This window comes from Oncorhynchus mykiss, chromosome 8, assembly GCF_057628025.1.
Source record: "Oncorhynchus mykiss isolate SJ-2025 chromosome 8, ASM5762802v1, whole genome shotgun sequence".
Classification (NCBI taxonomy): Eukaryota; Metazoa; Chordata; class Actinopteri; order Salmoniformes; family Salmonidae; genus Oncorhynchus; species Oncorhynchus mykiss.
The window spans coordinates 12,356,796-12,383,052 of record NC_143029.1 but is presented as its reverse complement, the minus strand read 5'-3'; the positions used below and the strand labels follow the sequence as shown (position 1 = coordinate 12,383,052).

The 26,257-nt window shown below is 45.9% G+C and overlaps 1 protein-coding gene across 1 annotated transcript; it reads left to right on the top strand.

Annotated features, from left to right (window-relative positions):
• The first annotated feature begins 16,492 nt into the window (after window positions 1-16,492).
• On the top strand, window positions 16,493-26,253 carry LOC110529371 (NAD(P)H oxidoreductase RTN4IP1, mitochondrial). The gene is made up of 9 exons (XM_036984754.2): window positions 16,493-17,362; window positions 17,499-17,650; window positions 18,380-18,448; window positions 19,531-19,655; window positions 20,091-20,139; window positions 20,312-20,448; window positions 21,276-21,459; window positions 24,430-24,522; window positions 25,683-26,253. Exons 1-9 carry the CDS (start codon window positions 17,065-17,067, stop codon window positions 25,887-25,889), a joined length of 1,314 nt encoding a protein of 437 aa, XP_036840649.1. The 5' UTR covers window positions 16,493-17,064; the 3' UTR covers window positions 25,890-26,253.
• The last annotated feature ends 4 nt before the right edge of the window (window positions 26,254-26,257 follow it).

Below are 26,257 nucleotides of genomic sequence, written 5' to 3'. Positions count from 1 at the left end.
CTTGTACCTTCCTCATTATTATTTGTGACTGTACAACATGGAATTGTAACAGATGTGATTAAATGGAGTCCACAAAGAGTGTTCATGAACCTTTATGTTGTTTTTTATTCAATCACATGAAGGACAAAACACTCACTTTCTAGAAAATAATTAGCCTACACGTGTACATCAGTTCAAATAAGTTATTGGATAAACAATATGAAAATAATTAGATGATGTCAAAATATGCCAGGCAGTCAAATAGACCTGGTATTGACCCCACGACTGGTGTCTAGGGTACTTGATCATTAAGGGACGGTTTTCCAGACACAGATTAAGCTACAATTTCTACAATAATCCATGTGTAGTCTACAATATGATTTAAATTTTATTCACATTTAAAATACAATCAACAAATGTATGTTTGTTTGTTTGCTGACAACAATATTACAGACAAGACTAATTGTAGGCTACAACATGGGACACCACATTACAGTAACATCTGGATAAATACATTAGCTATATTGTCGTAAGTAGGATATTTCATTTATTTGTGTTAGAAATTTGGATCACATGTAGGCCTATGTAATTCGATCTTAAGGGTGTCAGGATAAAGATGTATTTAAGCTCTAAATAGTCATCCATCCAAAACAGTACACATGCATTGATAATAACCAATGATAGGTGGCGACATCAACCATTTATGAGCATGTACAGTTGTGCCTTTTAATTCCCCAAAAAATGAAGAAGGTCGTCTCCCACAATCACAGAACAACGAGACAGACATTACACCGGACGTATAAATGTGAAGCATCCGCTTGCCGTTTCCACTCACTACCAAATATGGTAGTGAGAGGAAGCCCACAGCCGGCATTGGGAGAAGATGGAACGAGATGGATTTTGGCAGACATTCTGCAAATCTTCTCATCAATGAAATATTTGATCTCAAATCAATTTTCTCTTTCCAAAACTATAATATTTTATGAACAGAGTGGACTAAGTTTTGTCGACTTTACCCATTGCGTAAAAAAAAAAAAATGGAGTTCCCTGATGGAAAAATGCAGATGTATACTAGAATGTGCCAATAGGATCTCGATAGCTTGTGCTTGGCTCTGCCCACCTCCTTGCTTGTTCAGCCCACTATGACTCATTTATTCCCATTGTAAACGATTAGCTGTGGTCTATCTTGGTTTATTTATACAAATCTTTGCCACAATGCTTTGTTTCTGACTTCAAGTTTCAGTTGGCGAGGAGCAACTGCAGAAATGTCCAGTCTACTGCAGTTGAAAGTTCATGACCTTTGATCACATGGTTGTTATAAAGGTCATGCAGTCGACAATTTTTATATCCATAATGCAGCACACTTGGAAAGGCGGTGACCAACATTGGTCAACATCTTGACAAAAGTGATCTGCTGGAAGGCGCCCAAAGGCTACCCTGTCTCCCTCTCGCCTCAGGGGAATCAAACAAGAGCTGTCATTTCCTGTTCACACCTACGGATCACACCTACAATCCCCCTATAAACAGGAAGTAGGTTTCAGGCGGATTTGCATGGGAAATTAAGTCCATGGGAAATGTCGCATTGAGGAGCGGATTGTCACATCAGTGAGGACAGTGATGGCCCTCAATATATAGATAAATCGACCTCAAATCAAAAACTGAGTTGTGTTCAGTAGGCTAAACTGTTGCCTGCACTGCAGGCTCCGGACTGGAGGGTGAGTCTGGAGTGAAGGGCGCCTCTGGACTGAGGGGCTGCACTGCAGGCTCCGGACTGGAGGGCGAGACTGGAGTGAAGGGCGCCTCTGGACTGAGGGGCACCTCTGGACTGAGGGGCTGCACTGCAGGCTCCGGACAGGAGGGCTAGTCTGTAGTGAAGGGCGCCTCTGGACTGAAGAGTGCCACTAGACTGAAGGGCTGCACTGCAGGCTCTGGACAGCAGGGCGACTCTGGCAGCTCCGGACAGGAGGGCGACTCTGTCAGAGCTCTTTCAGAGCTCCACGCTTTGAGCGCGCAATGCAAATAAAACAAAATTGCACAAATCCTATATCACACAAATACACAAATAGAATAACACACTTATAAAGAAGAGAACCTGATCATTAAACTATTGAACTTCCAACAAGTAACACACAAACTAAATTGTACAACTAATTGCATTAGTACTGTACAAAGTTAGAGGTGCGCTGTTTGATAGATTCCCCAACTCCCCCTACCTCGGGCTTCCAGTGGGGAGACCTGAGGTCAACCTACCCCCGCCCCCCTCCCCATACCATACTTCAGAGTGGGAGCCTGCCTAGCTCACAAACTAGAATCAGGGCGCCCACACCGACAAGGTTACTTGACCCACAGTCCCACACTGTGACATGATATCATTGACGTGACGGACATATGAGCGATAGAAAACCGATCGTGCAAACGTCACCATTCCATTTTGCTTTTGTGCGAGCACCCGGTGCCACCCATGTCACCTGTACCTAAATCTGCCACTGCACACACACACACACACACACACACACACACACACACACACACACACACACACACACACACACACACACTGGATGTGAGGTCTGACTGAGAAACCTTTCGGCTGGATGAAATCTCATTAGCAGCTCCACTCTCCCACTCCTTCATTAAGTCCATCAGCTCCACTCTCCCACTCCTCTATTTAGAGTCCATCAGCTCCACTCTCCCACTCCTCTATTTAGAGTCCAGCAGCTCCACTCTCCCACTCCTCTATTTAGTCCATCAGCTCCACTCTCCCACTCCTCTATTAAGAGTCCATCAGCTCCACTCCCCCACTCCTCTATTTAGAGTCCATCAGCTCCACTCTCCCACTCCTCTATTTAGAGTCCAGCAGCTCCACTCTCCCACTCCTCTATTAGAGTCCATCAGCTCCACTCTCCAACTCCTCTATTTAGAGTCCAGCAGCTCCACTCTCCCACTCCTCTATTTAGAGTCCAGCAGCTCCACTTTCCCACTCCTCTATTTAGAGTCCAGCAGCTCCACTCTCCCACTCCTCTATTAGAGTCCATCAGCTCCACTCTCCAACTCCTCTATTTAGAGTCCAGCAGCTCCACTCTCCCACTCCTCTATTTAGAGTCCAGCAGCTCCACTTTCCCACTCCTCTATTTAGAGTCCAGCAGCTCCACTCTCCCACTCCTCTATTTAGGCCATCAGCTCCACTCTCCCACTCCTCTATTTAGTCCATCAGCTCCACTCTCCCACTCCTCTATTTATTCCATCAGCTCCACTCTCCCACTCCTCTATTTAGTCCATCAGCTCCACTTTCCCACTCCTCTATTTAGTCCATCAGCTCCACTCTCCCACTCCTCTATTTAGAGTCCAGCAGCTCCACTCTCCCACTCCTCTATTTAGTCCATCAGCTCCTCTCTCCCACTCCTCTATTTAGTCCAGCAGCTCCACTCTCCCACTCCTCTATTTAGTCCAGCAGCTCCACTCTCCCACTCCTCTATTTAGAGTCCAGTAGCTCCACTCTCCCACTCCTCTATTTAGAGTCCATAAGCTCCACTCTCCCACTCCTCCATTCCACCCTCCCTCCATCCCCTGGCAGCACGGCACTGACATTTGTATAATGAACTTGGTGTATTTTTGAATGTGTGCCCAATCAAGTGGCAGACGCCATTGCCGGTGACAGATGTTATGATGTGTGTTAGACTGGAATATACAAGTCAATTTTGTCTGGAGAGAGAGAGAGTGTGTGTGTGTGTGTGTGTGTGTGTGTGTGCGTGCGTATGTGCGTGCGTGCGTGATTTACTGTAGCTAGCAAATCCTTCATTGGCTTCGATACTCTGATTGGTTAGAGATGATCCTATCGCTGATAACTTTGTTTTGGACAATACCCCTCATTTTGACGTCACCACAAATGGCTTCAATGATGGCAGTCTCAGACTGAAGAATGTAGCGAACATAGAGCAGGGGAAGAATTCAGTTTGAATCGTCAGGCAAGGGCAGAGCAGGAATGAGCACTGATCTCCTCAACCAAAACACAACCAAAACACAACCTCCAACTCTCATAGAAACTCAAACTCAGGGTGACGTGTTCCAAACCTGGGTTCAAGTAGTATTTGTTGTCTTCCAAATACTTTAAGTGTTTAATCAAATATGTCTGGAGTGATGCCAGATGGGTGGGGTTTGCCACTTTGGGTACTACTCTATTGGTTCCATTTAGCCGATTTGCACTTTTGGAACTGCTCAATTGGTTCCATTGCACTGCCAGCCAGGCAAGCTTAATCGAGAGCAGCTAAACTATTTGATCGACAATGAACACTACTTGAGCCCAGGTTTGGTGGTGTGTGGGTCGACTAGTACTGTCTGTTCTGAAATCAATGTGCTGACCGAAGGACTTCTCTCTGTAGGCTACTTTTCCAACACAGAGGGCAATAACTCCCCCACCAGCATAAAAAGCCTGCTAATCTGCAGGATAAACAGAGGCCGGAGCGTGTATTATATTTCCTATGCTGTCCTTGCACTGTGGAGGAAGCCTGCAGATAAGATGCTATCTGTCCTCCGATGAATGACGTACTGCATTGTGTTTCCTATATGCTAGAGCCTCCTTTCTGAGAGACAGTGACCAATGATGCGAGAGACCTGTGTGTGTTTGGGACGGGGGTGGTTGTATCAGGGGAATGTGGTGACACATTTTTACACATTTTATTAGACAGGGACACCCATGTTGATTCACGGGTCTGTCTGATATTAAGCAGGTCTGGCTGGTATTAAACAGGTCTTTCTGATATTAAACAGGTCTGTCTGGTATTAAACAGGTCTGTCTGGTATTAAACAGGTCTGTCTGATATTAAACAGGTCTGGCTGATATTAAACAGGTCTGGCTGATATTAAACAGGTCTGGCTGATATTAAACAGGTCTGGCTGGTATTAAACAGGTCTGGCTGATATTAAACAGGTCTGGCTGATATTAAACAGGTCTGGCTGATATTAAACAGGTCTGGCTGATATTAAACAGGTCTGGCTGATATTAAACAGGTCTGGCTGATATTAAACAGGTCTGGCTGATATTAAACAGGTCTGTCTGATATTAAACAGGTCTGGCTGATATTAAACAGGTCTGGCTGGTATTAAACAGGTCTGGCTGATATTAAATGGGTCTGGCTGATATTAAACAGGTCTGTCTGATATTAAATGGGTCTGGCTGATATTAAACGGTCTGGCTGATATTAAATGGGTCTGGCTGATATTAAACAGGTCTGTCTGATATTAAACAGGTCTGGCTGATATTAAACAGGTCAGTCTGATATTAAACAGGTCAGTCTGATATTAAACAGGTCTGTGTAACGGTTTTCTTTATGAGAAGGAGAGTCGGACCAAAATGCAGCGTGTAGATTGCGATCCATGTTTTAATGAACAAACGTAAAACACGAATCAATGCAAACACTACAAAATAAAGAACGTGATGAACGTAACGAAAACCTAAAACAGCCTATCTGGTGAAAAACACATAGACAGGAACAATCACCCACAAACACACAGTGAAACCCAGGCTACCTAAATATGGTTCCCAATCAGAGACAATGACTAACACCTGCCTCTGATTGAGAACCATATCAGGCCAGACATAGAAATAGACAAACAAGACATCCAACATAGAATGCCCACCCAGATCACACCCTGACCAATCAAAACATAGAAAATACAAAGTAAACTATGGTCAGGGCGTGACAGTACCCCCCCCCCAAGGTGCGGACTCCGGCCGCAAAACCTGAACCTATAGGGGAGGGTCTGGGTGGGCATCTGTCCGCGGTGGCGGCTCTGGCGCTGGACGTGGACCCCACTCCATGACAGTTTTAATCCCCCTCCTAAACGTCCCTAAATAGGTTACCCACCACAATGATAACATGGGACAGAGGGACAGCTCGGGACAGAGGTAACTCGGGACAGATGGGTAGCTCAGCACTGAGAGGAAGCTCAGCACTGAGAAGAAGCTCAGCACTGAGAGGAAGCCCAGGCAGGTAGTAGAAACTACCAGAACCTGGCTGGCTGGCGGTTTCAGCAGATCCTGGTCGACTAGCAGATCTGGAAGAATCTGGTCGACTAGCAGATCTGGAAGAATCTGGTCGACTGGCGGATCTGGGAGAATCTGGTCGACTGGCGGATCTGGGAGAATCTGGTCGACTGGCGGATCTGGGAGAATCTGGTCGACTGGCGGATCTGGGAGAATCTGGTCGACTGGCGGATCTGGGAGAATCTGGTCGACTGGCGGATCTGGGAGAATCTGGTCGACTGGCGGATCTGGGAGAATCTGGTCGACTGGCGGATCTGGGAGAATCTGGTCGACTGGCGGATCTGGGAGAATCTGGACGACTGGCAGATCTGGGAGAATCTGGACGACTGGCAGATCTGAGAGAGTCTGGACGACTGGCAGATCTGGAAGAGTCTGGACGACTGGCAGATCTGGAAGAGTCTGGTCGACTGGCAGATCTGGAAGAGTCTGGTCGACTGGCAGATCTGGAAGAGTCTGGTCGACTGGCAGATCTGGAAGAGTCTGGTCGACTGGCAGATCTGGAAGAGTCTGGTCGACTGGCAGATCTGGAAGAGTCTGGTCGACTGGCAGATCTGGAAGAGTCTGGTCGACTGGCAGATCTGGAAGAGTCTGGTCGACTGGCAGATCTGGAAGAGTCTGGTCGACTGGCAGATCTGGAAGAGTCTGGTCGACTGGCAGATCTGGAAGAGTCTGGTCGACTGGCAGATCTGGAAGAGTCTGGTCGACTGGCAGATCTGGAAGAGTCTGGACGACTGGCAGATCTGGAAGAGTCTGGACGACTGGCAGATCTGGAAGAGTCTGGACGACTGGCAGATCTGGAAGAGACTGGTCGACACAGACTGGCTGCTCTGGCTGCTCCATGCTGACTGGCTGCTCCATGATGACTGGCAGCTCTGGCTGCTCCATGCTGACTGACTGCTCCATGCTGACTGGCAGCTCTGGCTGCTCCATGCTGACTGGCTGCTCCATGCTGACTGGCAGCTCTGGCTGCTCCATGCTGACTGGCTGCTCTGGCTGCTCCATGCTGACTGGCTGCTCCATGCTGACTGGCTGCTCCATGCTGACTGGCGGCCCTGGCTGCTCCATGCTGACTGGCGGCCCTGGCTGCTCCATGCTGACTGGCGGCCCTGGCTGCTCCATGCAGACTGGCAGCTCTGGCGGCTCCTTGCAGACTGGCAGCTCTGGCGGCTCCTTGCAGACTGGCAGCTCTGGCGGCTCCTTGCAGACTGGCAGCTCTGGCGGCTCCTTGCAGACTGGCAGCTCTGGCGGCATCCTGCAGACAGGCAGCTCTGGCGGCTCCTTGCAGACTGGCAGCTCCTTGCAGACTGGCAGCTCTATGCAGACTGGCAGCTCCTTGCAGACTGGCAGCTCCTTGCAGACTGGCAGCTCTATGCTAACTGGCAGCTCTATGCTAACTGGCAGCTCTATGCTAACTGGCAGCTCTATGCTAACTGGCAGTTCTGAACAGGTGGGAGACTCCGGCAGCGCTGTAGAGAAGGAAGGCTCTAACAGCGCTAAACAGGCGGGAGACTCCGACAGCGCTGGAGAGGAGGAGGGCTCCGACAGCGCTGGACAGGCGAGGCGCACTGTAGGCCTGATGCGTGGTGCTGGCACTGGTGGTACTGGGCCGAGGACACGCACAGGAAGCCTGGTGCGGGGAGCTGCTACCGGAGGGCTGGGGTGTGGAGGTGGTACTGGAAAAACCGGACCGTGCAGGCGCACTGGAGCTCTTGAGCACCGAGCCTGCCCAACCTTACCTGGTTGAATGCTCACGGTCGCCCTGCCAGTGCGGCGAGGTGGAATAGCCCGCACTGGGCTATGCAGGCGAACCGGAGACACCGAGCGCAAGGCTGGTGCCATGTAAGCCGGCCCAAGGAGACGCACTGGGGACCAGCTGCGTAGAGCCGGCTTCATGGCATTAGGCTCGACGCTCAATCTAGCCCGGCCAACACGTGGAGCTGGAATATACCGCACCGGGCTATGCACCCGCACTGGAGACACCGTGCGCACCACTGCATAACACGGTGCCTGTCCGGTCTCTCTAGCCCCCCGGTAAGCACAGGGAGTCTGCCCAGGTCTCCTACCTGGCGTAGCCATACTCCCTGTTAGCCCCCCCCCAAGAAATTTTTGGGGCTGCTTCTCAGGCTTCCATCCGCTACGTCGTGCTGCCTCCTCATATCTGCGCCTCTCCGCTTTCGCCGCCTCCAGTTCTTCTTTGGGGCGGCGATATTCTCCTGGCTGAGCCCAGGGTCCTCTTCCTTCTAATTCGTCCTCCCATGTCCATACCTCCTCTTTGGGCTGCTCCTTTGGGCGGCTACACTCCCCTGGTTTAGCCCAGGGTCCTCTCCCGTCGAGGATTTCCTCCCATGTCCAGAAATCCTTATTGCGCGTCTCCTCGCGCTGCTCCTGCCTGTTGACACGCTGCTTGGTCCTTTTGTGGTGGGTGATTCTGTAACGGTTTTCTTTATGAGAAGGAGAGTCGGACCAAAATGCAGCGTGTAGATTGCGATCCATGTTTTAATGAACAAACGTAAAACACGAATCAATGCAAACACTACAAAATAAAGAACGTGATGAACGTAACGAAAACCTAAAACAGCCTATCTGGTGAAAAACACATAGACAGGAACAATCACCCACAAACACACAGTGAAACCCAGGCTACCTAAATATGGTTCCCAATCAGAGACAATGACTAACACCTGCCTCTGATTGAGAACCATATCAGGCCAGACATAGAAATAGACAAACAAGACATCCAACATAGAATGCCCACCCAGATCACACCCTGACCAATCAAAACATAGAAAATACAAAGTAAACTATGGTCAGGGCGTGACAGTCTGTCTGATATTAAACAGGTCTGTCTGATATTAAACAGGTCTGTCTGATATTAAACAGGTCTGTCTAATATTAAACGGGTCTGTCTAATATCAAATGGGTCTGCACATTTTTTGTCCATTGAAATAACATCAAATTGATTAGAAATACAGAGTAGACATTGTTAATGTTGTAAATGACTATTGTAGCTGGAAACTGCAGATTTTTTAATGGAATATCTACATAGCTGTACAGAGACCCATTTTCAGCAACCATCACTCCTGTGTTCCAATGGCACGTTGTGTTAGCTAATCCAAGTTTATAATTTTAAAAGGCTAATGATCATTAGAAAACCCTTTTGCAATTATGTTAGCACAGCTGAAAATTGTTGTCCTGATTAAAGAAGCAATAAAACTGTCCTTCTTTAGACTAGTTGAGTATCTGGAACATCAGCATTTGTGGGTTCGATTACAGGCTCAAAATGGCCAGAAACAAATTCCTTTCTTCTGAAACTTGTCAGACTATTCTTGTGCTCAGAAATGAAGGCTATTCCATGCGAGAAATTGCCAAGAAACTGAAGATCTCGTGCAATGCTGTGTACTAATCCCTTCACAGAACGGCGCAAACTAGCTAAATTAGCTAACACAACATGCCATTGGAACACAGGAGTGATGATTGCTGATAATGGGCCTGTCACGCCCTTTCACAAGCATTTTTTATTCTCTATTTTGGTTAGGTCGGGGTGTGACTTGGGGGGGTGTTCCTATCTAGGTTGTTTCGTTCTACAGTATGTTGGTCTGGTATGGTTCCAAGTCAGAGGCAGCTGTTTATCGTTGTCTTTGATTGGGGATCATATTTAGGCAGCCATTTCCCCACTGTATTTTGTGGGATCTTGTTTTTGTGTAAGTGCCTTTGAGCACTCCAGAACGTCACGTTTCGGTTATTGTTTTTGTGTGTTTCATTAAATGAATATGTGGAACCCAGATCACGCTACGCTTTGGTCCGAGTTTATGACGATCGTGACAGAAGATCCCACCACAACAGGACCAAGCAGCGTGCCCAGGAGGAGAGGGTATCCTGGACTTGGGAGGAGATATTGGATGGGAAGGGATCCTGGACTTGGGAGGAAATCCTGGAAGGACAGGATCACTTTCCGTGGCGGCAGACGCAAGGAGAGAAGGGAGGACAGCGACGACGTCGGGGTTCGTGGCCACATAGAAAGCCCAAAAGACAGCCCATATTTTTTTGGGGGGGGCACACGGGGTGGTCGGCGGAGCCGGGGAGTGAACCAGAGCCTGTCTGGGAGAGGATGGAGAAATTGGAGGAGAGTGAACAGAGGGAGTCAGCTCCCCGTACTTGTCCTGAGGAGCGTGCGATCAGTCTGGGGAAATCTGTGCCGGCTCCACGCACCAGGTCTCCAGTGTGCCTCCACATCTCAGGACGTCCTGTGTCAGCTCCCCGCACTCACCGTGTGGCGTGTGTCATTGTTCCGTTACAATTTGTGCCGGCTCTACACACCAGGTCTCCTGTACGCCTCCACAGCCCAGTTACGTCCTGTGCTAGCTCCACGCACTCACAGTGCGGAGGTTGTCATCTGTTCGGTACCAGTTGTGCCGGCTCCATGCACCAGGTCTCCAGTACGTCTCCCCAGTCCGGTACCTCATGTGCCTGTTCCCCGCACTCGCCCTGAAGTGCGTGCCACCTTTGCCGGATCCACGCATCAGGCCTCCAGTGCGCCTTCTCAGTCCGGTAGGTCCTGTGCCTTCTCCCCGCACTCTCCCTGAAGTGCGTGTCACCAGTCCGGTGCCACCTGTGCTGGCTCCACTCACCAGGCTTCCGGCGATGTTCCCCAGTCCAGAGCTTCCGACGACAGTCCACAGTCCGGAACCTCCTGCAACGGTCCACAGTCCAGAACCTCCTGCGACGGTCCACAGACCGGGACCTCCTACGACGGTCCACAGTCCGGACCCTCCTGCGACGGTCCATGGTCCAGAACCTCCAGCTCCAGGGCAGGAGCCTCCCTCTGCGCCTGTGCCCAGTCCAGACACGGTGTCCAGTCCCGCTCCATGGCAGGAGCCTTCCTCTGCACCGATGTCCAGTCCAGGCACGGCGTCCAGTCTCACTCCAAGGCCAGAGCCTTCCTTTGTGCCGGAGCCTTCCTTTTTGGTACTGTCACGCCCTGACCATATAAAGCATTTTATTCTCTATTTTGGTTAGGTCGGGATGTGACTTGGGGTGGTGTTCCTATCTAGGTTGTTTAGTTCTATGTTTGCCTGGTATGGTTCCCAATCCGAAGCAGCTGTTTCTCGTTGTCTCTGATTGGGGATCATATTTAGGCAGCCATTTCCCCACTGTGCTTTGTGGGATCTTGTTTTTGTGTAGTTGCCTGTGAGCACTCCAGAACGTCACGTTTCGGTTATCCTTTGTTGTTTTTGTGTGTTTCATTAAATAAATATGTGGAACCCAGATCACGCGGCGCTTTGGTCCGAGTATGCTTACGACGATCTATGTAGATATTCCATATATATTCCATAAATCTGACGTTTCCAGCTACAATAGTCATTTACAGCGTTAACAATGTCTACACTGTATTTCTGATCAATTTGATGTTATTTTAATGGACAAAAAATGTGATTTCCTTTCAAAAACAAGGACATTTGTAAGTGACCCCAAATAGTGTAGTGGTAGTGTAAGTTATCATACAGACGTGTAATTGGTGTTGTTTTATATCCTCTTAGAGCCAAGATTATCACATGATAAACTGTACTGAATATGGTCTGTCAACCGCTGCGCTTGAAGCAGAGGGGTAGGGGAAGCAATGGTTGCATACCAATAACCTCTCCATTCTCCCGAAGTATACACTTGTTCACTTGACCGGTATATGAAAAGTCCTTCTTTCTAGCCCGGGCCTACATCGGTCCAATGCTTTTAGCCTTGTGGGGAGTAGTGAACGAGTGCACACTTCAGGAGGAAGAAGAGATTATTGGGACGCAAACCAAAGGGATTTCCAACTGACCAACCAGACACGAAGAAAAGACAAGTCTCATGAGTGTGAATCATCCCCACACACTAGGATTATGCTGAGTTGATTGTGCTGTGATGAACAACATCATCCTGGGTTGTGATCATTGCGGCACAAAAAAAATACAATAAATAAATCAAATGAAAACAAGCATTTCTCATTCGACAAGCCCAGCTAAAACATCCGTGTTTCAGCTGGTTTCCTCCATTTGGTGCTTAATGAACACAACCCAGGTTACTCTGAAACAGAAGGGGCATTTACTACGTACAACACCTGCCTTGAAAAAAAGCTTTGGGTTCCTGCCCATCCATAGTGATAAGCCTTCCAGGAGCTAGTTAGGCCTCTATTCCTTGGTCCACGGCTTGGCTTGGCTGACGTCAAGTACCCAATCACTGAAGCAGCAGCAGGCTGGTTTCCAGGGAGAACAAACCACTTGACCGTTCTAAAAATATCCTCCTTCAGCGCAGCCCCTTTCATATGGGTTGTCGTGGAACCTGTGCACCTCTCAGTCTTTATTAACGCATCCGCATCAAGGCATCCATTCAACATCAAATCAAATCAAACCACGTGTTATTTTTCACGTGCCGAATACAGCTGGTGTAGACTTTACTGTGAAATGCTTGCTTACGAGTCCTACTCAACAATGCAGATTTTCAAAATAATAATTCAAATGAAATAATAGCACAACAAATAAAATAAAATATGCAAGAATGGAGCTATATACAGGAAGTAACAGTACCAGATCAATGTGGAGCTATATACAGGGAGTACCAGTACCAGATCAATGTGGAGCTATATACAGGAAGTAACAGTACCAGATCAATGTGGAGCTATATACAGGGAGTACCAGTACCAGATCAATGTGGAACTATATACAGGAAGTACCAGTACCAGATCAATGTGGAGCTATGTACAGGGAGTACCAGTACCAGATCAATGTGGAGCTATATACAGGGAGTACCAGTACCAGATCAATGTGGAACTATATACAGGAAGTACCAGTACCAGATCAATGTGGAGCTATATACAGGAAGTACCAGTACCAGATCAATGTAGAGCTATATACAGGGAGTACCTGTACCAGATCAATGTGGAGCTATATACAGGGAGTACCAGTACCAGATCAATGTGGAGCTATGTACAGTGAGTACCAGTACCAGATCAATGTGGAGCTATATACAGGGAGTACCAGTACCAGATCACTGTGGAGCTATATACAGGGAGTACCAGTACCAGATCACTGTGGAGCTATATACAGGGAGTACCAGTACCAGATCAATGTGGAGCTATATACAGGGAGTACCAGTACCAGATCAATGTGGAGCTATATACAGGGAGTACCAAAATTTTGAAAGGTAGGATATATAAGATATAGATATTTGTCAAATATATATATGGCCATTGGAAATGATGCAGACAATTACATTGATGGAAGCCAGATTCTATCTGCAATATTGAAGCTGATCTACTCCCAATTTTTATTTTATTTTTTATTTAAAAAATGAACACACTAAATGTGATCAATTAAACACATGTCTATTTAGACTGTAGTCTGCCTCGACCATGTGATGTAGGCTATCAGTCCCAGGATGGCAAAAGAGACCCAGATAAGAAGCTATACCAGGCTGTTATAAGACTGAGAATCAGGACGCCCCTCCACAGCCCCACACACAAACACATTTTAAAAGGGATGCTAGTGAGAGTCTGATCCATTTGTGTCCTCATAAGTCTCTGAGCGAAAGCGCTAGCCATCTCTAAACCTTTTCATACAGCGTGAAATCGTAAGGACACTCAGAACACAGAACTGCAGCCAGGTTCCTCAGGGTGTGTCCCAATAATACAGGGTTTATATACAAATGTAAGCAAGATTTGAAGTAATTATGTTTTAGTCAAATATTATATCTGTTTGGGCTTCTTGCAGTCAATTTGCAGTCTACAAATGATTTGTAATTACGTTCTGGCCCCCCGACCGTCCGCTCAAGAAGAAATCAGCCTGCGGCTTAATCTAGTTGATGATCCCTGCAATAATATCTCCTTTCTCCCAAAGTTTGCACTTGTTTACTTGTTCCCCACATATCCAAAAGCATTGGAAACACACACCATTTTAGGTAAGGTGCTGGCTAGGCGAAATTCCACCATATTAATTATACCAGCAATTTTCTTTCAAATCAGTGAAGGGACATGAACAGCTGCACACTTTGGGAGAAAGGAGCGATAATTGGGACTCACTCCTTGTTATAATGAGAATGGCCCCTCACACTTCATTAGGCAGCCTCTACTGTAATGAGGTGGTCTGAAACAAAGTATCCAATATGTGCGTCCTCCTTCCTATCCCCCAAGAGATCTGTGTGATTTTAATACCAGCTCAGTTTATTGGCATGCTGAGTCATGGGCTATATCCCAAACGGCACCTTATTCCATATGTAGTGCACTATTTTTGACCAGGGCCCATAGGGATCTGGTCAAAAGTAGTGCACTTCATAGGGAATATGGTGCCATTTGGACGAGGACCATGGTTATTCCGCTTCAGAGGCTCTGGGTACAATCTTTTGCTCCAATCTCAACTAGCACTCATTTGAGGCAGAGTATTTCTGTGAAACTCTATGGGTTCATCTTCTACTGTTTGAAGTTGAACCAATGCTCTGTAGACTACTGCTCGTGAGCTCATTAATCAAATTAAATCAAATGTTATTTGTCACATGCGCTGAATATTAACAGGTTTAGACATTCCGGTGAAATTCTTTCTTACAAGCCCTTAACCAACAAAGCAGTTTTGAGAAAATAGAGTTAAGAAAATATTGACTAAATAAACCAAAGGAAAAAAATAGATAAAGTGATACAAGTTGGGCTACTGTATATTTCTGACTAGTGTCTTTTCATTACAAACAGGGAAGCAGTAGTGAAATAGGCTGCACATGTAGTATAACTGTAGTAGAATCAAGGCAGAGATACTGCAATCAAGATAAACCAGGATAGGCTAAGCTCATTCAAATGATCCCCATGTCATTATCATCCGAAAACCCAAACCATCAACTGATACCCCCTGTATATAGTCTCGCTATTGTTATTTTACTGCTGCTCTTTAATAAAAAAAATATTTTTTGTTTTTTTGAGGGGTATTTTTCTAAAAACGGCATTATTGGTTAAGGGCTTTTAAGTAAGCATTTCACTGTAAGTTCTACACTTGTTGTATTCGACACATGTGACAAATACAATTTCATTTGATTTGATTTGACACAAACTATTCCAAATGAATGTGAGCCAATCTCTGTTGAACTGTCCTCTCTGGCCTCAGGGGACCCCAGGCATCTTTATTCATATCATTTGGTCCCAAGATCCTGGAATTGCATGTCACCATGTCTGTGCAACCTGTTAAATAAATTAACCTACATTAGAATCTATGGTGTGGCCGGAGGTCAATCCTAGGGAACCAAAAGCAGGAGTATATTCATTAATGCACACCGTAGAAAAATGTTTTGCAACTGAAACAAGGGTTTCTTATTGGACAAATTCAGTTAATAATGCCTCCCCTTTTCGTCCTGTTTGCTTCCGTTTGGTTCCTAGAGTAAATAAACCCCTGTTGTTCTTTCCCTGAACACATACTGTACTGTATAAAGCAGGGTTGGGGTCAATTCAGAATTTCAGAATGTAATTCAATTCAAACAATGAATCTAATACATTATCGGAAATGTATTTTTCTGATATTAAAAAAACATCAAGAGGATTATGAATTATTATAGACAACCCACAACATAATCTTAGAATATTTCCAGACCACTGTAATTATTGAAAATTGTTTTAGGAGAATGAGTTTTAAAAATGAACTACATAGTAGTGTTAACCATAGAGGATGGTCAAATAAACATGATCATGGTGATGTGTAGAGTAAACAAGCCATTTGAGTTGCATTGGATTCAATTCCACTTCCTTTCATTCAAATTCAATTCACATTCTGTGGCCAATTCTAAGTCAATTCAAATTCAATAATTTAATTGGAATTAAAGAGCAATTTCTCAACTCGATTTAGAATTGACTCTAACCCTGGTATAAAGCTCCAGAGTCTCAGGTGATCGATTATGCAAACAGATGCTAAGAGAAACACTACAAACAAATCATTACAGCAAGCCAAAGTTACTGATCTGTCCCTCACACCATTTTATCAAGCAGATTATTCCTGGCTGACACAAAGATTTGGCACACTAGAGAGAAACAGTAATGGAGCCTTTTTGTAGGCAATAACTCCAGCATTGATTCGGTGGACAAAGCCTATAGGGAAATAATCGTTTTTTGTAGGGTTTTTTGGATAACTGCTGAAAATAAGGTATGTGATAAATACAGGTTTAGGAGATCTTATGCGTTTTGTTTTATGACATAATCTTCATCAGCTAACGTCACCTTTTTTTATGTTATCAAAAAGTGCAGAAGGCACATAAAGGCTTCATAATTCATAAAGGTCGTGTTAACTGGCTGATATCATCCTAGAACAAAACATATAAGATATCCTAAACCTGTGTTAACCTTGGACCTTGTTTTCTGCATTTTTCCCAAAACCCTAATCTTCCCCCATTTATTTTCCCCATAGGGATTTAGGACGACAAGCTGGCGAGTTCTATTAGCCTAGTTCAGTGGTGGCTGGAGGGAGACATGTTAGGTGGATGGGGTTGAGAAGGGAGTGGGAGGTTGGGGTGGAGCCTCACGTCTTTTTCTTCTTCTTCTTCTTCTTCTTCTTTTTTCTCTCTTTGCATACTAAATGTATAGTTCGTTTTCGGCTCTGTGAAGGAAATGTGCAATTCACACTCCGACCTGTTAACGGCAGCAATACACGAAAAGCATATAGTCTGCCGGAAAACTACACGAAGAAGAATGAGGTCAGCGGTAATTGAGAGCACAGAGTAGGAAGCGAATGTTGTGTAAGTTATGTACCAGAGGCACGTCATGTAACTTATTAATTTTAGTTATCAAGATAAAGATATTTTGGGATTTTCGTTCGTGCATAATTTCGGGTAACACTCTCGTAGCTTCATGGTAATTAATTAAACCTTTAAGGTATTTCTATGAGCGTGTATGTTTAATGAATGCTACATGTCACCTCAACGCTGACATTCATAATTATCGTACTATTGACATGTAGCCCTTACATTAGACAGTGCATGAAGCCATTTCTACTTTTATACACAGTTGATTTGATAGACATTTCAGGAAGTGGATAATAACATTCGATATGGGCTCTGTCAAAGTCACGGCGTGCTGCAGGCAGCTATTTTTGCCCCATGCAAGAGCACTTGCTTTAACTACAAAGATGGCTAGTTCTGGGAACATCATATGCTCCCTCCGAAGAAATCTCAGCTCCTCTTCGAGATTGCGGTCCAGCATGCCAGCTTGGGTGATTGACGAGTATGGCAACAATGGGGTACTGCGGTTCACTGAAGATGCCACAGCTCCCAGTGTCAACTCAGCAAGTGAGGTCTTAATCCAGGTCCACGCTGCAAGCCTCAACCCTCTCGACATATCCATGAGGAGTAAGTATCTATAAGTCTATAATGTCAATATGCTCATTGTCATATCTCCTTTCAGGCAGTTGCATTAGCTGTCACGGGAATAATTTTGCATCAAAACCACGATTGTTTTACTAATCTGTCTGTTTATATTTCTCAGGAGGGTATGGGTCAAATCTTCTGAAGCTGAGACGGGACCCGGTGTCTTTGGGTCAGAACGGCGGCGAGTTTCCCATCATACTGGGTCGGGATGTCTCTGGCATGGTGTTGGATTGTGGGTCGGGAGTGACCCATTTCAAACCAGGAGATGAGGTACGTAGTTGAGCAGCTCTGATGTGATGTGGCCTAGTAACAGTCATTAGGTCCGACCGTAGCAAAACGTTTTGCAACGGAAAATGAAAATGGACATTTGTTATTGAACAAGTCCAAGTTGTCTCTCCAGTTTTTACTCGGGTTCCTTCATTTGGTGTTTACTGAACACAACCATGCTGAGTCGGGATGGCATGCACAGTGCCTTCTTGTGACATTCAAGAGAACAGTCGTTTTGCTGATCGAATGAAAACGCACCTGGCCATACTTTTTACCTACTGGTAAATTATTTGCATTGTTGGCAGGAATGAAACAGGTGTTGTTTTTTCTTCCACACTTGTCACACTCATTATCTGGTACCTTGTTAATCAAGTAGGATTACAGAGATACCCTTAGAATGTATTTTTCCATCCCTAGTGGTTGTGGCTTGGCTGGCCCCCTCAGCAGGGCCCCGTCTGGGCTCCTCTGCTGAGCCTCCGCCGGGCTGCAGGTGGTGTGCAGAAACTCATCTAGTCCAAACGTTCCAACTGTCTGGTGGTTGCCTGTCTGCTTATTGTAACAAGTTTAATTTTGTTTTTAGAGGACTTCGGCGTTGTTTTGTGTTTTTCGTATGCATTACGATGTTATTGTAAATAACTGATGTGTTGAAAATATAAAATGTTTGAAATAATATATATATTATTTTGCATGTGTTTTTTTTGTGTGTGTTTTGTGTGTGTTTTTTCTTCACAGGTGTGGGCGGCCATCCCTCCATGGAAGCAGGGCAGCCTAGCAGAGATGGTGAATCTGACAGAGTATGAGGTAATTCTACTATGACTGCGTATGCTACGTGTACATTTTATTAATGCAATGACATAGGGTGGTTCTCAGCTAGTAGAGCATGTCCCCTCCGATGCCAGGATAGTGGGTTTGATTCCCGGGACCAACCGTCCATAAAATAAGTGTGTGTGTGTGTGTAACAATACATTTAATTTAGCAGACGCTTTTATACAAACAAACAAGCATGCATGTTTGTTTGTGCATGCATGCTTGTTTGTTTGTTTGTTTGGATAAAAGCGTCTGCTAAATGGCATGTAATTGTTATTATGAATTGTTTTCCAAACAGGTTTTCATTCATTGTGTTATCCCATTATACATGTAGAAACTGAATTGTTTCATGAAATATATCTTAGTCTTTGTAAGACAGACCACCCTCTTGGTGTTCAGTCATCTGCTGAATAGAAAAGAACATGGGCTGTTATAGAGGAGAATATTAGCTTATTTTAATGGCTCTGTTTTCAAACAAATGGAAGTACCAGGGGGCATCGCTTTCTATGAACCCTTCAACTGAGAAAACGTGGAAAACAAACTTGGATGAGGTGCAAGTCTATTATTATGTAATCATATTGCAACGAAGTGTGCATAATTAATTAAGACTCACAGTACAACTGGTCCCATGAGCCAGTGAAAGCAGCAATTAGGCTAGCCAGACAAACTGAGTTGTGGGGTGCATCATTTGTTTGGCACTTATCAGCATGCTATCCTGGTGTCCTGCTCTCCTGTCCTGCTGTCCTGTCCTCTGTTGTCATGTCCTGCTCTCTGTTGTCCTGTTGTCCTGTCCTGTTGTCCTGTCCTGTTGTCCTGTCCTGCTGTCCTGTCCTGCTGTCCTGTCCTGCTGTCCTGTCCTGTTGTCCTGTCCTTGCAGCAACTCCAGTCGTTCTGCTTTCCCATCGTTGCCTGAAACAAAAGAAAGGGTAATGGGAGGGAGGAGTAACAGTTAAGCACGGACAGATGTGTGTTTGTGCCTAGTTTGTGCCTACTGTATGTCCTTCTAGTAGTTACCCTGTGTGTATGTGTGTCCTTGTATGAATGAAAAATGGTATTTGTGTGCCCTCCCACCTCAGGTCTCCCACAAACCAAGGTCGCTGAGTCACAGGGAGGCGGCGTCCATCCCCTACGTGGCTGCCACGGCCCTGTCTGCCCTGGTCAACGCGGGCGGCCTGTGCAGAAACAACTGCACTAACAAACGGCAAGTACACACACATCCATACGTGACCAAATTTCTCCCTCTCCAAGACATCGCTCCTGCTCTGTGACAGTAGGTCCCCACCGTGTTCCACTTTGGCCACAAACCCTCGACCAACACTTTGCACTTCTGAAGCAGCGTTCTAACCAATCACTATACCAAAAACCATGGTCTTGGTTTGAGCAAGAGTAGCTTTACTTTAAGTGTCACGTAGAATGACATCACTGCTGCATGATGCTCACTCTGGCGCTCGGCTAAGCAGCCAGCGATACTATGTCTGATATATGTGTTACACTGAACATAGATGGATCATCTTCTCTCTTTGAATCCTGACCTCCATGTCTGATCTCTCTCTCTCCCACCCTGTCTCTCTCTCTCTCTCCCACCCTGTCTCTCTCTCTCCCTCTGCCCCCCCCCCCCCCCCATTCTCTCTCTCAGAGTTCTTATCACCGGAGGCTCAGGTGGTGTTGGAACGTTCTCCATCCAGGTAAGGACCTTTCAGATATGGCCAGCAGCTCATAGCACCAACACTAAAGACTCACCTCACACCAGCACCAGTGGTTGGTTGACCTTGTGCAATCATAAAGAGTATACACACATCAACACACAACCACACACAGAGGTGTGTCTCGCTCACTAAGTGTCTGTTTCCTCTGTAGCTGCTGAAGGCCTGGGGCGCCCACGTGACAGTGACCTGCTCCCACAATGCCGAGGGACTGGTGAGGGGTCTGGGGGCGGATGAAGTGGTGGACTACACGGCGGGAGACGTGGCCACGGAGCTGGGACTGCTGGAAAAGTGTGTTTTATTAGTTGGAATAATGTAAAAGTGTGTGTATCAAGGAATGTTTAAAACACTTTTTACAACCCTGTGATGTGTCGACTGAGACAGGGCCACAACACTAGAAGGTAATGAGTGCCTCAAAGAGATCATGTATCGTAAATAAACCCTATTTTATCCATTGAGATTTTCCTCTAGTTTTGACCTGTTAACATATTTCTAAGACATGAGAGTAGCTAGCTGGCAAGGTCCAATCTAATGACATACTACATAGTCACGTTCCCACTCGAATACCACTTTCCCCACCGACTCTCTCCCTGGCCAACGTCATAAACAACATTACCCACCCACGCAGCTGAGCAAGGTTGATTTGGCATACCTGCTCACTGATTCACTTCCTGGTTTCCATGGCAACGTGGCTCAAGGACTAGAGTGGGAGACTAAATACTCTCCATTGGGGGAGGGTTGGGTGGCTGATAACCTTGTCTCAGTGGTCCTGAGTGAAGACACACTTCAATCCCTTAGGCTTGGCTAGACATCTCAGTTTATCGTCAGGTCGACTTCTATATTTGTCTATTGAATAGCATGAAGGTATAGTACTTAAGACCATCTTGAGTGTTGTGTTGTTGTGGATCGGATTCTCTCTCTTTCTCTTCCTCTCTCTTACCATGTTTACACTAGTGAATCAAGCAGAATTCTACTGCGCTGAGCTGGTTACACATCCTCCATCTTAGTTGGAACCGTGCTGGACTGAACAAAGTGAAAGAACCCGAGTCAATACAGAGTCTCAGGATCGTGTGTTAGACTTTTTCATTATAACCACTGTCTCCCTGTGTTCCCCTCAGGTTCGACGTGATCCTGGACAATGTGGGCGGGGACTCGGAGCAGTGGGCCCTGGGCCTGCTAAAGTCCTGGTCAGGGGCCAAATACGTGACCCTGGTCACCCCCTTCCTGCTTAACATCGACTCCATGGGCTTGCTGGAGGGAGCCGTCCACTCAGGACTCAACCTGCACCAGAAGGCCATCACGGTAAGCTAGCAAAACAAGTTGATGCCGGCAGTGTGAACATTGCATACGTGTCACGGATGAGGTCTGAACTCCGGTCTTACGCTCGGGAAACAAACGCCTTAACCATTAGACCAAGTCGCTGGTAGGGCTTGAGTCCGATTCACCTCTGTTACATACGCAAAACTTCCTAAAATATCAATGCACTCTCATGTAAAAGTTTAAAAAGCCTTTATTGTAACTTGACGAAACCAACCGACCCCGCCCCTCTGTCAGGGTGGGGGTTACAGGGGTGGGGGTTTCACACCGCTGAGCTGCGCTGGCCAGGTTACACATCAAACATAGTTGCTAGAACCATGCTGGAAAAGACCATGTAAAAAATCAAATCTGTGCCAATGCTTTACAATAGAGTGAAACCCCTTAGTTTGGCCAGGGTGGGGCAGTTGGCACCATGTGACTGATTCAACCATGGCCTGTATGACTTATATTTTTGTTTTTATGAGCGTTTGTCTGCTTGTTCTCATGTTGTCTTTTTGGTCTTGTTCGCTCCTTCTGTGCTGTGCACCTTCCCATTTACACCAGAGATCTGTATATACAGTGGGGCAAAAAAAGTATTTAGTCAGCCACCAATTGTGCAAGTTCTCCCACTTAAAAAGATGAGAGAGGCCTGTAATTTTTATCATAGGTACACGTCAACTATCACAGACAAAATGAGAGAAAAAAAATCCAGAAAATCACATTGTAGGATTTTAAATTAATTTATTTGCAAATTATGGTGGAAAATAAGTATTTGGTCAATAAACTTTTGTTATCTCAATACTTTGTTATATGCCCTTTGTTGGCAATGACAGAGGTCAAACGTTTTCTGTAAGTCTTCACAAGGTTTTCACACACTGTTGCTGGTATTTTGGCCCATTCCTCCATGCAGATCTCATCTAGAGCAGTGATGTTTTGGGGCTGTTGCTGGGCAACACGGACTTTCAACTCCCTCCAAAGATTTTCTATGGGGTTGAGATCTGGAGACTGGCTAGGCCACTCCAGGACCTTGAAATGCTTCTTACGAAGCCACTCCTTCATTGCCCGGGCGGTGTGTTTGGGATCATTGTCATGCTGAAAGACCCAGCCACGTTTCATCTTCAATGCCCTTGCTGATGGAAGGAGGTTTTCACTCAAAATCTCACGATACATGGCCCCATTCATTCTTTCCTTTACACGGATCAGTCGTCCTGGTCCCTTTGCAGAAAAACAACCCCAAAGCATGATGTTTCCACCCCCATGCTTCACAGTAGGTATGGTGTTCTTTGGATGCAACTCAGCATTCTTTGTCCTCCAAACACGACGAGTTGAGTTTTTACCAAAAAGTTATATTTTGGTTTCATCTGACCATATGACATTCTCCCAATCTTCTTCTGGATCATCCAAATGCTCTCTAGCAAACTTCAGACGGGCCTGGACATGTACTGGCTTAAGCAGGGGGACACGTCTGGCACTGCAGGATTTGAGTCCCTGGCGGCGTAGTGTGTTACTGATGGTAGGCTTTGTTACTTTGGTCCCAGCTCTCTGCAGGTCATTCACTAGGTCATGGTGTGTGGTTCTGGGATTTTTGAAAACACTGTGTGTGTGTCTCTCTGTGTGTGTGTGTGTCTCTCTGTGTGTGTGTGTCTCTCTGTGTGTGTGTGTCTCTCTGTGTGTGTGTCTCTCTGTGTGTGTGTCTCTCTGTGTGTGTGTCTCTGTGTGTATCTCTGTGTGTCTCTGTGAGTGAGTGTGTGTGTCTCTGTGAGTGTGTGTGTCTCTGTGAGTGTGTGTGTCTCTGTGAGTGTGTGTCTCTGTGAGTGTGTGTCTCTGTGAGTGTGTGTCTCTGTGAGTGTGTGTCTCTGTGAGTGTGTGTCTCTGTGAGTGTGTGTAATTGGTCAGCTGCTAGATTAAGTTCAAGGTCCAGACATGTTAAGAGAAGAGATGAAGAGATGTTAGAACGAGGAGCTCCACCCTCTCTTTCACTCTTTGCGGGCAAATCTATGGGCCGAATGTCCCAATGTCCCGAATGTCCCGAATTCTAAAGATGTGAAATCGTGATTGGTTCAAATAAGCTTAAGCACGGGAACTATTGCTGTTTGTTGGCTATCAGTGCCCATAGTATAAAGACTGATCTATGGCACCATTCATGTTTAAGTAGTCTGCCCACGACAGATTACTGCTTTGGGGACTTTGCTATGTAGTCCTCCCGAACAGCACAAGCCTGGTAGGCAAGGACAATGACTCTGGCAGGGAGTTATAATAGTCACAAGACTGTCTGTCTGTGAGTTACACACACCGGGGTGGGGGGCTGCTGAAACGGTAGTTTTTAGGCAGTCAAATCCCTAAATGCCTGTATGTGTATGTTTGTGTGTGTATGTTTCCTGCCAAGCCTCTGGCTCAGGGCCCTATTGTCTGGGTGAGCAGCTGGCTGGCCATATCGGGCGACTGCGGGGCTAAAGCATGAGTCACACTGGACAGACAGACAAACTAGGGCTGGAGCTGGACACAGTACCTGAGAGAGCACAGCCAAATGGGGACCTCTAGTGGGCCAACATAGCCTTACTAGTCAGGCACACAAGTGGCACTTTCATAGCCTGTTCTGAGATCTGTTTGTGCCATCATCATGTCGTATCCTTGTCATGACGATAACTTGACATGTTTGGCATAACAAGGTGTTGACATAATAACGCAGACCTGGGACCAGGCTAGCACATTCACTTATTTCTGGAGACACATAATATAATGCCACCACGTTAACTTAGCATTATTATGTGACTATGCAGTGTTGTATAGGATGTGTCCACTGCAGTAGATGGTGCTACCAAACAGTCATTATCAAGGTCATTTACCAGCGTTTGTGCTTGCTGTTCATATTTAGTCCCTGGTCGGTTTTCTGTATGTTGATGGCCTTTGGGGACAATAAAGATGTATTGAATTGAAGTCGGATAGTATCTTGACGTTCAGATCTTTCCCTGTCAGAACATGTGTAACGGGGTGTTCTACCGCTGGGGGTTCTACGCTCCAGACGGCCCGGCACTGGACGAGGTCAGCCAGCTGGTGGATGCCGGAAAGGTACTGCTACTGCATTCTCTAGTCTATAACATCCTACAGTAACTCATTTCTACAGATGGAAACTAGCCAGGTAGGTGGGTCTATACATGCCGCAGATTCCAAGCATTGTCCTATATTCAGAGTCCCTCTGTCTTTGTGTGTGGGCGTTCCCCTTGTCGATGGCTGTGAGTCAGATTTGAACAGTGAATGGGTTTCCAACAGTGCTGAGCAGCCATTAGCTAAAGTGCCCCCCCCCCCCCTCAGTCACGGGTGTAATCCATACCCCTTTGTCCCAGGGATTATAGGGACAGCATGGCATTTTGGGGTGCGGGGGTGCCGTGCTGGTGGCAGGAATCCATTCACACAGACATACCTCACACACACACACACACACATCCCAATCGCTATCAGTATGGAGATAGATTTCTATCAAAATGTTTAAAATATATTAGTTGTGAGTCATGAATAGAAGATGCAACTTTTAAATATCAGACTGTAAATATGCCCATATAGTTTCACGAACATATGTCATGATCCAAAAGCAAATGAGTCATCAACAACAACAATAAATAACAAATAAATGCAAGACAGGTTTTTTCTGGTTAAAACAGAACATTTTACAAACATATTTCTTTCTTTGCAAACAAAAGTGGTCAAATATTCTTTTGTGAATTTGACATTTGTTACTCCACAGATTGCATTTATGACCTTCATTTGACATATTTGTGACTCACTACTTAGTTTTCTAATAAAACGTTAAAAATATATATCTCCACCGTCTCTCACTGTGACTCCAGTAGCCGGTCGATTCATTGTTAATGACGAGACGCAGACGAGAATAACATGTTGGGTGGTGGGAGGGGCGGTGGCACAGGATTGTCATTTCCTCATCACATTTTTAACACTAGCCCCTCCCTCGTTGTGCATTCATTTGGAGACGATTTGCGCATGGGCGGTTGAATGTATTCATAGATTACAAATGTGTTTAGGGTTCTCCTGCCGTATATATTAGTTTGGTTGGTTGAGGTCCATACACACAGCTCACTGCAAAAACAAGCAAGTCATTTCATTGGTTCTAGTTACACATAGTCCTAGGGCATTTCCTTGAGGTGGTTGTTCATTGGTGGATTGTGTTTTTACTGTTCATGTGTGTACAGACACTCAGCGTTGTCATTCCTTAGATCCTTCCAGTGGTGGAGGACACGTTCCTGTTCTCCCAGGTGCCCCTGGCCTTCCAGAAAGTAGAGCGTGGTCACGCCAGGGGGAAGACTGTGGTCACCGTGGCCCAAGAGGAGGAGGGGACCGGAGTGACTGAAGAGGAGGGGGTGACTAGTGACACCCCAGAGCAAGTCAGGGAGGAAGTCAGGCAAGCAGCGCCAAAGAGCTAAACCGCTGTGATGTCAACACTAAGCATTGGGGCATTAAGGCACGCAACTGTTTTGTTTTTTTAAACGCTTTGCAATGGGCAACTTCAATCATTTTAGTTGTTTGGTCCCGATAGTCCCACCCTGTTTGTCAGTTTTCTTACATTTGCCTAATATGTACAAACCTGGATATGGTTTGTCCATGTCCATCCTGTAGAACGCTGAACTCTTGAGCTCTACTGCAAAACACTGGTTGGTATGCATTGTTTGCGCTTTTGCAGATAAACTGCTTGTTTGAGAAAGGCAACATTTATTTATCTTATAGTTTGTCTTGTGTGTTGAGAATTCTTTACGGAAAAGTCAAATATATACATTTTGGCCTGCGCAATTGA